This window comes from Mustela nivalis (assembly GCF_964662115.1).
Source record: "Mustela nivalis genome assembly, chromosome: 5".
Classification (NCBI taxonomy): domain Eukaryota; kingdom Metazoa; phylum Chordata; class Mammalia; order Carnivora; family Mustelidae; genus Mustela; species Mustela nivalis.
The window spans coordinates 157,271,299-157,284,880 of NC_139024.1; the positions used below are offsets into that span (position 1 = coordinate 157,271,299).

Here is a 13,582-nt window from a genome sequence, read left to right on the forward strand (position 1 = left end):
GATGACCTGGATGACATATCTGTGCTAGTAATCCTGTACTGCCGAGACACAACAGGGAGAAATAACTGGGCATGTGAATAGGGAATATTCTGACAGGAGCAAGTATAAGATGAAGTGGGAAAAGACTGAAAGACACCTTTCTGGCTGAGTGGGAGAGATTTCCTGGGGCCCAGCAACAGCTGGGGTGTCAGTGTATTTGGGCATGGCTGGCAGCTGGGAGAAGGCCAGTTCCACTGCTTGCTCTTCAGTAAGGTTGTCTGTGGCCAAGATCCATGTGTGCTGTGTAAATGCCAATTTACCAAAAGTTGGTTAGAAGTTGAGAGTGGGCAGTGGGAGGATTCTAGGGATTCTAGTCTACCTTGGGGGTTAGTGACTCTAAAAGGGAGCTTTAGGGCTAAAAATCTGTTGTTAAAACCCTGTTTTTGTCACAAGCAAGTCTAGCCTAGGCAAGTCATGTATCTTCTTCCCTGCAGTATCTTCATCTACAAAGAGAGAAAAAAATATACCTACCGTCATGCCTGTGATCAAATTGCATAAGGTGGACATAAGTGGTTTGAAAAGTACAAAACAATAATATCTGTGTTGTTGGAAAAAGCTTTGGTAACTGATCTTTCTTTTAGATCACAAATTAAATGGAACAACATCCTAATGCAGCTAGAAATCAACATCACATATGCCACAATTTTGGCATTCCAAAAACAAGAGTCTACACATGTACAAGAGTATATGTTTTGGAAGCACAAAAACAAAAAAGAATGGGAATCTTAAACTTTCTTTTTTTTTTTTTTAAAGTTAGATGGTGAGAGACTACAGTACTACATAAGGTGTCTCAGACAGCAAGATTTCCATAGTGCAAGATGATTTGAAGAACCAAAATATGTTGCTTGTTTTTTAAAGTGTTTTTTTTTCTGTGATGGTTCACTCTATGTGGTCCCAGTTATTTACTAAAAGTTCTCTTATATGCATGATTCTTTGTTTCTTGGAAGTTAGAATAGGGCAACTGAATCTGCACTGTATTGTTTATGTCTAGCTGACATAAAGAAAAATCATAGATACACAAAGGAGAAGAGAAAAGTCAACAGTGTCAGTGTAGTTCGAGTCACACAGGAAATGGAGGGGACATTTGGGGATGTGTTTTTCATCTTAATAATTTTGGAAATGGGGATTTGAATCATCATATATAAACTTTAAAGGCCTCAAAAACTACAGCTGATTCTCTGATTACCAAACAAAGCTCAGGTTGCCAAATATTTTACATTATAGAATTGTTCTTCACCTGCTATTTCACTTACCTGTATACAGATGCCAGTTAAGTGTTATTTGGATAGCACACACATTTTAGACGGAGATGGTTGGCAATAATATAGGCAATGAAACTACTACTTTTATTTAAAACAAACATTTCTTTATTTAGAAAATATGTAAGTTGGTTTTCATTATGTACTTACTGACCTCAAACATTCAAATTAGATCAAGCTTAAGAAGAAAAAAAAGTAACATTTCCCATGCAGCTTTAATCACAAAATTATTCTGATATATTTTCAGGTAATTTTTCAAACACTGATTGGTTTCATGCACTCATTTTCGGGGCCCAGAACTCTGTCTGCTTTGTGTATTTTTGCTCCTCAGTCTATGCAGGTACCCCAAGCACTTCTTTTTTTAAAGATTTTATTTTTTTATTTGAGAGACAGAGAGCTTGCACAGAAGTGAGGGGAGGAGCAGAGGGAGAGAGAGGAGGAAGAATCTCAAACAGAGATTCCATCTCTGGACCCATCTCAGGACCCTGAGATCATGAACTGAGCCGAAACCAAAAGTCAGACACTCAACTGAGCCACCAGGTAGCCCACCGAGCACTTACTTTTTTAAAAAAATTCTAATTAAATTTTATTCCTTCCTTTTGAATATCACAATGTATATTACAGAATTCTATTTATGTACAGTAAAATTATTGTAGCATATTTATATGATATTTTAAATGATGTTTAAAAAGTCTAACAAATATGACTATATGATTTTAGTTTCAGAGTTTTTTTATTACCTTTTTCTCAATATCTTTTTATTTAATTTTTTTAAAATTTATTTTCAACATAACAGTATTGATTGTTTTTGCACCACACCCAGTGCTCCATGCAAGCACTTACTTTTAATGATACCTGGCCTATAATGACTTTTAGATTATTGGCCATCTCTCAGACCTGTCTAAGTGATTTCTGCCTTTTATATACTTTCCACTGCCTCAAGAAAGAGAAAAATACAAGATACTTTTTTTTTTTAAAAGATACTTATGTTTGTTTATTATTTCAGGGACTTTCTTTCTATAATTTGTTCAATTTATTTTCTTACTATTGATAATGGGATCTTAAAGAATACGGACTCAAATTCCTCTCTATATGAACTACTATTCAAAAAGGACTAACAGTGTGGCAGGAAAGATTTAAGGTATTTAACTACATCTTTAGCTAAACCAAAAATGGAAAATATTTAATGGCAAATTCTGCCTTGAAAGTGAGAAATTAAAAACCACAGTCTAGGTTTTTAAAATTAAGTATATCATCTTCCTATTGGATTTTCATTTCTTACTGTTCAAGTAAGAAAAGGATATCTTTGTTTTATTTAGTGTGGCACTAAAAATATTTAATATTGATGTTTAATCTTGATTTTACATAGCTGTTTTCTCTGTTGAAGTGAAATTGGTATGTGGGCAAACTGTTTAATTCATATTTGTGGACAAGAGCTCTGTGGCCTTACAAAACACATGCTCCACTGGTGCAGACACAGTGAGTAGGCAGGAGACTGGCTGATGGAAGGAGGCATATGATCCCCCTGCTGAAGAGGGGCTCCACTGTCTCCTGAAGATCACGAGGTCATGGGCCTCTCCCAACCCAGTAGTCTCCTTACTGCCCCTCTTACATCTTTGTTTCTCAGAGTATAGATTAGAGGGTTGAGGCTAGGCGTGACTACAGTATAAAAGAGGGCAATGAACTTGCCTTGATCTTGAGACTTTTCTGATGGTGGCTGCAGATATATGCAGATGACGGGAATGAAAAAGAGGGACACAACCATAAGATGGGCTCCACATGTCCTAAAAGCTCTCTGAAGTCCGGCGGTTGACTGCATCCTCAGCACAGCCCTGGCAATGGCACTATATGAGCTGAGAATGAGGATGAGTGGTGTGAGAACAAAAATGGAGCTCGTGATCAGGAGGGTCAGTTCATTCGCATGGGTATCAGCACATGATAATCGCAGCAGTGCTGGAACTTCACAGAAGAAATGGTCCACTTGGCGATGTCCACATAAGGGCACCCAGAAGGTAAAGGAAGAATGAAGTGCTGAGTTGGTAAAGCCACTGACCCAGGAAGCCACAGCCAACAGGTGGCAGAAACGAGGATTCATGAGGACAGCGTAATGCAAGGGTCTACAGACAGCTGCATAACGGTCATAGGACATCACCACCAGGAGGACACACTCTGTGGTTCCCAGTGCAAGGGCAAAGTAAAGTTGAATCATGCAACCGGTGTAAGAGATGGTCTTTTCTGGGCCCCAGAGGTTGACCAGCAACTGAGGGATGGAGCTGGTGGTGTAGCAGAGATCCAGAAAAGAGAGGTTTGAGAGGAAGAAGTACATGGGCGTGTGGAGATGAGCGTCCAGGTACGACAAGATAATGATAAACAGGTTGCCCACCAATGTCATTAAGTAGAATATCAAGATGACCACAAAGAGAGCTACCTCCAGATGAGGCCAGTTGGAAAAACCCAGTAGAACAAAGTAGCCTTCAAAACTTGTGTTTTTTCCCATCATTATTCATTTCTTATTACCTGAGGAAAGAAATACATACATTCCAAAAAAGTAAAGTAATGCTCCAAGAATCACAGGGACATGTGAAAAAGAAAGAGAAGCCAGTTTGAAAGGCCTGCCACTCTTCAACTCTGGGACAATTTGGGCATTAAAAAGGAACTGTGATACTAATGAATTAAAAAAAAAAAAAGAATCCACAAGCTCATAGTGATATATAAAATATGTATAAATAAAAAATTAATTACTGAGGAGAAAAATTATTCCTGTCAGTAGGATCTTAATAATATGTATGAAAAGAATGGTAGAGTTAAAAAGATTAATAAATGTTAAAAACTAGTGAATGAAAATGTCCTGAGAAACAGAATATTTCCAAGGTCTATAACACTAATTACTTGTTAATTACAAAATGAAAAATAGTAAACTTCACAGTAGAAAATGGCATTGGACATCACCAGAGTCAAGACTACTCAATGTTAACATCACCAGTGTTGAGACAAGCCAACATCATGTGCCTAGCGACATGATGCTCTGAGCAGGACATAATTTCACTTTGATGACATTCCTGCCAAAAATGCACAGCTTGATTCTAATCACAAACATGCATAAGACAAACTCAGATTGAGTCAGGTTGGACAGAGTAGCTCCCCTGTACTCTTCAAAACATTAAGTTAAATGAATACAAATAAAGGCTGAGGAACTGGTTCAGATGAAAGGAAACCAAAGAGACATGTTATTTATGTGGACCTGGACTGGAAAAACAGGCATTAACAACATTATTGAGAGCAATGGAGAAAAAAGACTATGAACTGTGAATTAGATAATAATATTGTATCCACACTATATTTTCTGTTTTCTCAACTCTAAAGTGATTATGTAAAATAAAGTCCCTGTTCTTAGGAAATAAACACTGACTAAGCAGGACATTTCCTACTTGTTCTCAAATGGTCCAGAAAAAGCGATTATGATAGGTAGGTAGGTAGGTAGGTAGAAGGACAGAAAACATCTTTTTAGGTATAATTCAGACTATTGTAGGAACTAGCTAACAGGTTAATGTTAGTTCTTTGTACCACTTTTGCAATTCTGCTGTAAATTTGAAATTTAACCATAATAAAAAATTACAGAAAGCAAATATAAAGTAAAAATTTTCACTTTTATATTTTATCCAGATATTTACCATATTATGGAAAAATAGCCTCTCAACTGTCAAATACTCATTCCCATCCCAGGGTGACATCTAAGTAAATAGTGACTTGCAAAATTCCTAACAGAGCAAACAGAAGGAAATTTCCATGGAACAAATAATCTATTTTTTTTTTATGAATAGCTTTAGTTTTCATGTCAATATTTTCAGTCTATTTCTATTGATATTATTAAAAAAAACGGAATAATTTTAATCCCAATAATTTCACATGGACAAAAAATCATGATAAACAATATCAGATTTATTACTGACTTCATACTGTTTTCTGTAGACCCCCTTATCTGTAGGGGGTACATTCCAAGGACCCCAGTGGATTCCTAAAACCACAGATAATACCAAGATGTGTATATATACTACATTTTTCCCACATAAAGGAAATGATAAAGTTTAATTTTTAAATTAGGCACAATAGAGGTTAACAATGTCTAGTAATAGAACAATTATAACAAGGTACTGTTGAAAGAGTTATGTGAGTGTGGGGTCTCTCTCTAATACCTTATGGTCCTCACCCTTCTTCTCCTTGTGATGTTAGGAGATGATGAAATGTCCACCTGAGCAGATGAAATGACACGACTGATACATGTATGAGAAGTACCTTTGGGCTGCTATTGACCTTATGATGAAGCCTTATTAGGATCACCTGATTCTGTAGACCATGGTTGATCATAGTATTACTGAAACTACAAAAAGTGAAGCCTCAGATGATGGGACTACTGTACATAGGGTGAAAAGTCTAGAGCTTCAGTTAAATGTTCTGGTAGAAAGAACCTTATCTTCTTATTGCTTGCTTGCACTAAGAGCTTACTTCTAAGCTGAAAACTAAGGTACCAATAGAGATATAAAGGAGACACATAGACACACATCAACTCATGATATTAACAAAGCTGGAATATTGAGTTCCTGTGAACAGATCTGTGACATGGAGTGGGGAGAAAGCTAGAATGCTTCACAGAGGACGTGTAAATGGAACTGAATTTGAAAAGGGATTTTTAGGAAAAGGAAGCTACAGAGTCTTTGAAAGAGCAAAGGAGGAAGAGCATGAGGCTGGAGGGAAACAGAAAGTACCCTGACCATAGGGCTTAAAGCTGGATCTGTGTCTGTCACAGGCCTGAGGAAGGTGTCCACATTATTCCCTCCTGTCCAGGACAATAGCTGAGGCAGGATTTGAATTCTGGCCATAATTTATAATTTCTACATATAACTTTATTCTCCAACTTCAAGAAGCACTCTGCACATTTGTTGAAAAATTATTGAAATACATACTGTGCCTAGTGAATCTTTATGTTTCCTTTTTGTCAAAAAAGTAAGTACATTTTACAAGCAGTTCTCTTTTTTTGAGCTTTTATATTTTGAGTTTATTCTTCATTTTACTTTTAGAACACTACTATAGTTGAATATTAAAACAAAAAGAATAGCAAGTATGATTATAGTCCTTCACTCATTCACTACTGCCCATAAAATGCCAGCAGTGTTATTCACTGGCCCCATCAGAGGTCTGACACTGTGCACCACCCCTGGGACATCCTTATATGCTTCCCCATTGTAATGGTGCCGTCTTTCCTGATTTGGATCAAAGTCCACCAGTTCTACCTGGTCCGTTTCATCAGTCTCTTCTACTTACTGCCTCTCAGGTAGGAGATTTTCCAGCAAAGAGAGTTTATCAGGAGAGAGAAAGCCATTCTCAGGAAAGTTTACCTTAAATTTGATGATGAGGTGACCCTTCTCATATGGTCTACGATAAATTGGCATGCCTTCATTTAGCACACACTTGATATCTCCATGCTTGACAATTTGACCTGGATGAGAGGTGATGGCAATGGTTCAGTTGTCAAAAGTAGACACTGGCTTTTGAAAAACCGCACAGTGCTTCAACCAGCTGTATGTCCACACACATGAAAAGGTCTTCTCCTTGCTGAGTGAAAATAGCATTGTCCTTCTGATCTAAAACAATGATAATATCTCCTGGTTCCAGTCCTGGTTCTTGGTCTCCTTCACCATGGAATGTTATCTTTATTAGGGTATGGAGTCCACCCCTCAGAGAACACTCTCAATAATGCAAGTCACACAGCAAGGTTTATTTCCAGCTAGCTGGGGTCCAAGTATCTGCCCCGCGCAGCAGGTTTCAACAAGGACCCCGAGCACTCAAAGCCAAGGGTTTATATAGCATTTTCAAGGCACTTTTTCATAGCTACACACATCTCTTGCGCCCCACTTTGACAGTTTAACTTTGTTTAACCTTTTGTCATCCCGGAGTCACCCTGGTGGTTAAGTGAGATTTAGGTTTAGAAGAAATTTAACTTTATTTACATTTCCTTCTGCCTCAGCCTCCCTCAGTTTTATGGTGGGGAGGGCAACCTTAGGCCTTGAGGAACTGAGCAGTTGTCTCTGGAAATTCGGCCATTGAAGAGATGGCTTTTCTGTTGTAAATCACCAGGACATTTGCAAACCAAGGGAGACTCCTGTCTTGCAGGATTGTGTTCTCTGCAAGTTAACTATTTGTTTTCTTTAACATCTGGTCCCTGTGGCGCCATCGCCTGACCTCCCTGGTGGTATATGATTAGGTTTTAGCTACTTTCTCTTATCTCAAGTTACTAGCCTGTGTGGGCTGGTTAGGGATGCTCAGTGAAATGGCTTCCCGGCCTTCAGGATGGCCATGCTTATGCTAACCCACTCTTTCAGTGCAAGGTGCTGGCTTTTGCTTTGCCAAGATGGCTGTAGTTACGTCAGGGCTAGACTCGAGGTTGGTACAGCCTTGTTTTTCTTGGCCTCCACCCCTGGAGCTGGTTTTTAAGTCCCCTGGGAGAAGGGGAGCAGGAACAGTAAAATAGGTCCTTACATCTTCTGGCCATCTTTCATGCCTTTGTCAATATGAACTTCTAGAATCTTCTTCTCTCTATCTTCCTTCCATTGCAGCTTTTACATCTATCTTTAGGTCTGATCCGATCCCCATGGCCCTGGCACTCCATGCACACAGATTGAATGTGCTGAACCATTCCAGGTCCTATCTGATGAATTCTTATTTGCATTTCAATACATCGGCAATTGGGACAACATTCGACTGCTCCTTTCTTACTACCTCAACTTTCATATTTATTGCATATCACGTTCTTTTGCAGAGCCAGTTTTCTTGTTGCACCATTAGATAAATCTTCTAAGGTTACTGAGGGCTGATACAGGACATTTTTACCTCTCCTTTCACTCTGCATTCTTCCTCCTCCAAAAAACATATCAAAGATGTCCATGGGGGAGCCAAAGTCACCACTGGGTCTACCTTCTTTAACTGCCTGTTCACCTCCTTTGTCATGTAATTCCCTTTTCTTTGCATCAGAGAGTAATTCCTAAGCCTGAGATGTCTGTTTAAACTTCTCTCCTTCATTTGGTTTCTTACCAGGGTGGTACTTCAAGGTCAGTTTCCTGTGGGCCTTTTTCAATTCTTCTTGGGTGGCATTGGGTTTGACGCCCAAACATCATAGTAAGTGGTTTCTTTCACCATTTCCTACAGCCAGTGAGAGGGCTGATACTGTGGGGGAGTGGGAAGGAGCATGTTGCTGAGCGAGTTGCTGGGCACAGCTTGGGCATCCACCGCTCCTCTGCTCCACCAAGCATTCTGAAAAGTTCCCTTTATGAACAGTTCTATCTCTTAGATGATTCTTTTTTTCTTGTGGGCTTTCAGTCCTTCTTAGGAGAGACTTGATGTTCCCTTTGTTCTGTAGTTAGGATGACAAGGCTCTGCCTTACTCAGCTTTGCTGTGTCCCTTCCCTCCTTCCACAGCTGATTATCCCTCACACTTACTAATAAGCTACAGCAAAACTAAAAAAGAGGAAAACAGAGGAAGACAAACCATAGGAGACTCTTAATTCTAGGAAGCCAACTGAGGGTTGCTGCGGGGGGGGGGGAGGGTAACTGGGTGATGGGCATTAAACAGGGCACTTGATGTAGTGAGCACTGGGTGCTACATGCAACTGATGCATCACTAAACTCTACCTCTGAAACTAACAATACACTATACGTTAATTAATTGAATTTAAATAAAAATAAAAAATAACCATATACAAAAAAAGAAAGAGAAAGAAACCAAGGAAGAAAGAATAAAGAAAGGAAGGAAGGCAGGGAAAACCACAGCAGAGCCACTTGTGGTTACCTCTCAGTGGCTTACCTTCCACAAATGTACTTCTTGAAAAAGATATTAGAAATAGCTCCATGATTGAGTTTGAACAGGAAAGTTTTGGACAGTTTGGCCCAAGGCTACAGGACTTACTCATGCCTTATCACTCTTAATCAGTTACTAGTGGTTACATGGACCTAGGCCATGTTCTATAACTCAGAATCCATCCAGGATGGTCACACAAGTAGAGTGCTTAAAAAGAAATTCTCTTGTAATTCAACAGAAGCTTAATACAAAGAATTATTAAACCATAGAAGGAGAGTAGAACGATGTAAATAGAGCTATAAAGGATATCTGGGACCAAGGGGCAGTACCCGAGAAAAGCCAAACTTGGAAGGGGGGCTCCCTCTCCATGGCTGAGGGTCAGACCTCACCGGAAGCAGGAGCGACTGCAGCCTGCTGGGTGAAGAAGTCTGCTGTGGCTGAACCAAACAACAGCAGTGGACAGGAAATCATGAAGATTATTTCACTTAGAGGTCACTTCTACTTGAGGAATGATGGAAAAATCCCGAGATTCTCTTTTGTTTTCCTGAGAATGGGAGACAAAACATCATGAGAAACACGATCCCAACTGGATCCCCATTACTCCTCCCAATGCAGACATAATTTTCTTCTTCTTTGCACAGATACCTGAATAACTTGGCATGTTGACTGAAAGTACATGCAGCTGTGAGGTGTCTTTATCTATTGCGTGGCTCACCCTTAGCTTTCTGCAGAAGTTAGAAAGGGGTAGGAGATATGGGACAAAAGGACACCAGGTATAACTAGAGAAAAGGTAGGTACGTTATAGTTAATTTTCTTCCTATTGGTAAAGGGAGAAATAAAGGTTTTTATGACTAGTTGCTTTTGTAGGCTATGGCATGAAACATCTCCTCTCTTTTTTTGAAGTAAGGCACAATGAAGGAAAAATGGTGGACACAAATCTTTCTACATCTGCAAATCACTGGCCAGCCTACTTTTTTCTTATGTTAGTCCTTTTATGCCCTTACCTGTGCTTAAACAGCACTTGTCCTTCCTGTGACTGTTGACATTCCCCGCATCTGTCTTCATGATTTATGCCCTCCTTCCTTGTGGACCTGTCTAACCTCCAGTTTTCATCTCCTTGAACTTGCCAACATAAATGGCTGACCACACCACAAATTCTAATCTGCTATATCATCTTAGGAAAACAGAGTCTGAAAATTACTGTGATTACCATTGCTATAAGAGTCCTGAGTTTACCATAAAGATTCAGGTTTAGCTGAAAGGAGGAGAAATTAGAGCCTTCGTGGTATCGGGGGATGGACCATTTTCCAAGAGCAGCTGGAGCCTTTATGGGAACAAAAAGAATATGACTTGCTTCTCTTGACTGGGGCCATTGGGAGAGTAAGTCCCAGAGAGGCAATTAATGTTCTTCCAGGAGTTGTCCTGGTTAGAACAGCTTCTGAGGAATATCTTTAACATGATACCACACTCCTGTACTTAAGGTAACAAGGAACCTACAAACCAACCATCACTAATACAAATGCTTTAAACTGTGTTTGCAGGGAAGGAAATGGGTTGTCCTGAATTACCTGAAATATCTTCCCCAGCACCTCATTATGCTAAGGGCCAAGTCTGAGGGATAATTTGTCAGAGGTAATCTAATTTGTGGAGGGAAGGGAAAGTGGAAATATTTTTTCTTACTTTTTATTTATTTATTTTTTGTGCCGGTACCATGCTGTCTTGGGGATCACAGCTTTGTAGTAAAGCTTGAAATCAGGCAATGTGATGCCCCCAGCTTTGTTTTTCTTTTTCAATATTTCCTTAGCTATTCAGGGTCTTTTCTGGTTCCATACAAATCTTAGGATTGTATGTTCCAGCACTTTGAAAAATGCCAGTGGAATTTTGATCAGGACTGCATTCAAAGTATAGATTGCTCTCGGCAGAATAGACATTTTAACAATGTTTAGTCTTCTGATCCATGAGCATGGAATGCTCTTTCATCTCTTTGTGTCTTCTTCAATTTCTTTCATGAGTGTACTGTAGTTCCTCAAGTAGAGATCCTATACCTCTTTGGTTAGGTTTATTCCAAAGTCTCTTATGGTTTTTGGTGTTATAGTAAATGGAATTGATTCTCTAATTTCCCTTTCTATATTTTCATTGTGAGTGTGTAAGAAAGCAACTTACTTACTTGTGGAGCATAAGGAATAACATTTAGGACATTAGGAGAAGGAAAGGAAAAGTGAATTGGGGGAAATCATGAACCCTGGGAGACTATGGGCTATGAGAAACAAACAGAGTTTTGGAGGAGAGGGGATGGGAGGTTAGGTGAGCCTGGTAGTGGGTATTAAAGAGGGCACATATTGTGTGGAGCATTGGGTGTGATGCATAAAGAATGAATCTTTGGAACACCAAAAATAATAAAATTAAATTAAAAAAAAAAGAAAGCAACTGATATCTGTGCATTGAATTTGTATCCTGCCACATTACTGAATTCCTGTATGAGTTCTAGTAGTTTAGGGGTGGAGTCTTTTGTGTTTTCCATATAAAGTATCATGTCATCTGTGAGGAGAGAGAGTTTGATTCTTCTTTGCCAATTTGAATACCTTTTTTTTTTTTTTTTTGGTCTGATTGCTGTTGCTAGGACTTCTAGTATCACATTGAACAAGAGTGGTGAGAGTTGGCATCCTTGTTGTGTTCCTGATCTCAAAGGGAAGGCTGTCAGCTTTTCCCCACTGAGAATGATATTTGCTGTGGGTTTTTCATAGATTTTGTAAAGTTGAGGAATGTTCCCTTTATCCCTATTTTTATTTAAATTCAATTAATAACATAGCGTATTATTAGTTTCAGAAGTAGAGTTCAGTGATGCATCAGTTGCATATAACATCCATTGCTTATTACATCATGTGCCCTCCTTAATGCCGATCACCCAGTTACCCCATCCAACCATCCACATCCCCTCCAGCAACCTTCAGTCTCTTTCCTAGAGTTAACAGTCTCTTATGGTTTTTCTGTCTCTGATTTCATCATATTTTATTTTTCCCTTCCTTCTCCTATGTTCCTCTGTCTTGTCTCTTAAATCCCACATTTGAGTGAAATTGTATGATAATTGTCTTTCTCTGATTGACTTATTTCACTTAGCATAATACCTTCTAGTTCCATCCACGTCATTGCAAAAGGCAAGAGTTCATTTTTAAAATTATTATTATGTTCAGTTAGCCACTGTATAGTACATGATGTTTTTAAATTTATTTTAAAAATTTCTTTACAATGTTCCAGAATTCATTGTTTATGCACCACACCCAGTGCTCCATGCAGTATGTGCCCTCCATAATACCCACCACCAGGACTTCATTTTTGATGGCTGCAAAGTATTCCGTGTGTGTGTGTGTGTGTGTGTGTGTGTGTGTGTGTAATCCTCTTTATCCATTCATGTCTTGATGGACATATAGGTTCTTTCCATAGTTTGGCTATTGTGGACATTCCCGCTATAAGCTATGGGGTGCATGTACCCCTTCTTTTCACTACATCTGTATCTTTTGGATAAATACTTAGTAGTACAATTGCTGAGCTGTTGGGAAACTCTATACTTTTTTTTAAATTAACATATCATGTATTAGCCTCACCAGTACAGGTCTGTGAATCACCAGTTTTACACACTTCACAGCACTCACCATAGCACATATCTTCCCCGATGTCCATAACCCAACCACTCTCTCTCTACACTCCTCCCCCTGGCAACCTTCAGTTTGTTTTGTGAGATTAAGAGTCTCTTATGGTTTGTCTCCCTCCCGATCCCATCCTGTTTCCTTCCCTACCCGCTTTGTCCCCCACTTTGCCTCTCAACTTCCTCATATCAGGGAGATCCATGATAATTGTCTTTCTCTGATTGACTTTTTTCACTCAGCATGATACCCTCTAGTTCCATCCACATCATCATAAATGGCAAGATTTCCATTTCTTTTGATGGCTGCATAACATTCCATTGTATATATACACCGCATCTTCTTTATCCAGTCATCTGTTGATGGACAGCTAGGTTCTTTCCAAAGTTTGGCTATTATGGACATTGCTGCTATAAAAATTCAGGTGCACGTGCCCCTTCAGATCACTACATTGGTATCTTTAGGGTAAATACCCAGTAGTGCAATTGCTGGGTCATAGGGTAGCTCTATTTTCAACTTTCTGAGGTATCTCCATGCTGTTTTCCAGAGTGGTTGCACCAGCTTGCATTCCCACCAACAGTATAGGAAAGTTTCCCTTTCTCTGCATCCTTGCCAGCATCTGTCATTTCCTGACTTGTTGATTTTCGCCATTCTGACTGGCATGAAGTGGTATCTCATTGTGGTTTTGCTCTATTTCCCTGATGCCGAGTGATATGAAGCAGTTTTTCATGTGTCTGTTGGACATCTGGATGTCTTCTTTACAGAAATGTCTGTTCATGTCCTCTGCCCATTTC

The 13,582-nt window shown here is 39.2% G+C and overlaps 1 protein-coding gene and 1 pseudogene across 2 annotated transcripts; both read right to left on the reverse strand.

Annotated features, from left to right (window-relative positions):
* Positions 1-2,856: 2,856 nt before the first annotated feature.
* Positions 2,857-3,798, reverse strand: LOC309864189 (olfactory receptor 2J3-like; the record flags this gene model as incomplete). Its single annotated transcript, XM_082729488.1, has 1 exon — positions 2,857-3,798. The coding sequence occupies one exon, from the start codon at positions 3,796-3,798 to the stop codon at positions 2,857-2,859; it is 942 nt and encodes a 313-aa protein (XP_082585614.1).
* A 2,669-nt stretch (positions 3,799-6,467) lies between these two features.
* LOC309864190 (dnaJ homolog subfamily A member 1 pseudogene) lies at positions 6,468-8,489 on the reverse strand (annotated as a pseudogene). Its single transcript has 2 exons — positions 7,835-8,489; positions 6,468-7,004 (listed from the first exon to the last, which is right to left on the reverse strand). The product of its transcript is annotated as a dnaJ homolog subfamily A member 1 pseudogene (transcript).
* Positions 8,490-13,582: the final 5,093 nt, after the last annotated feature.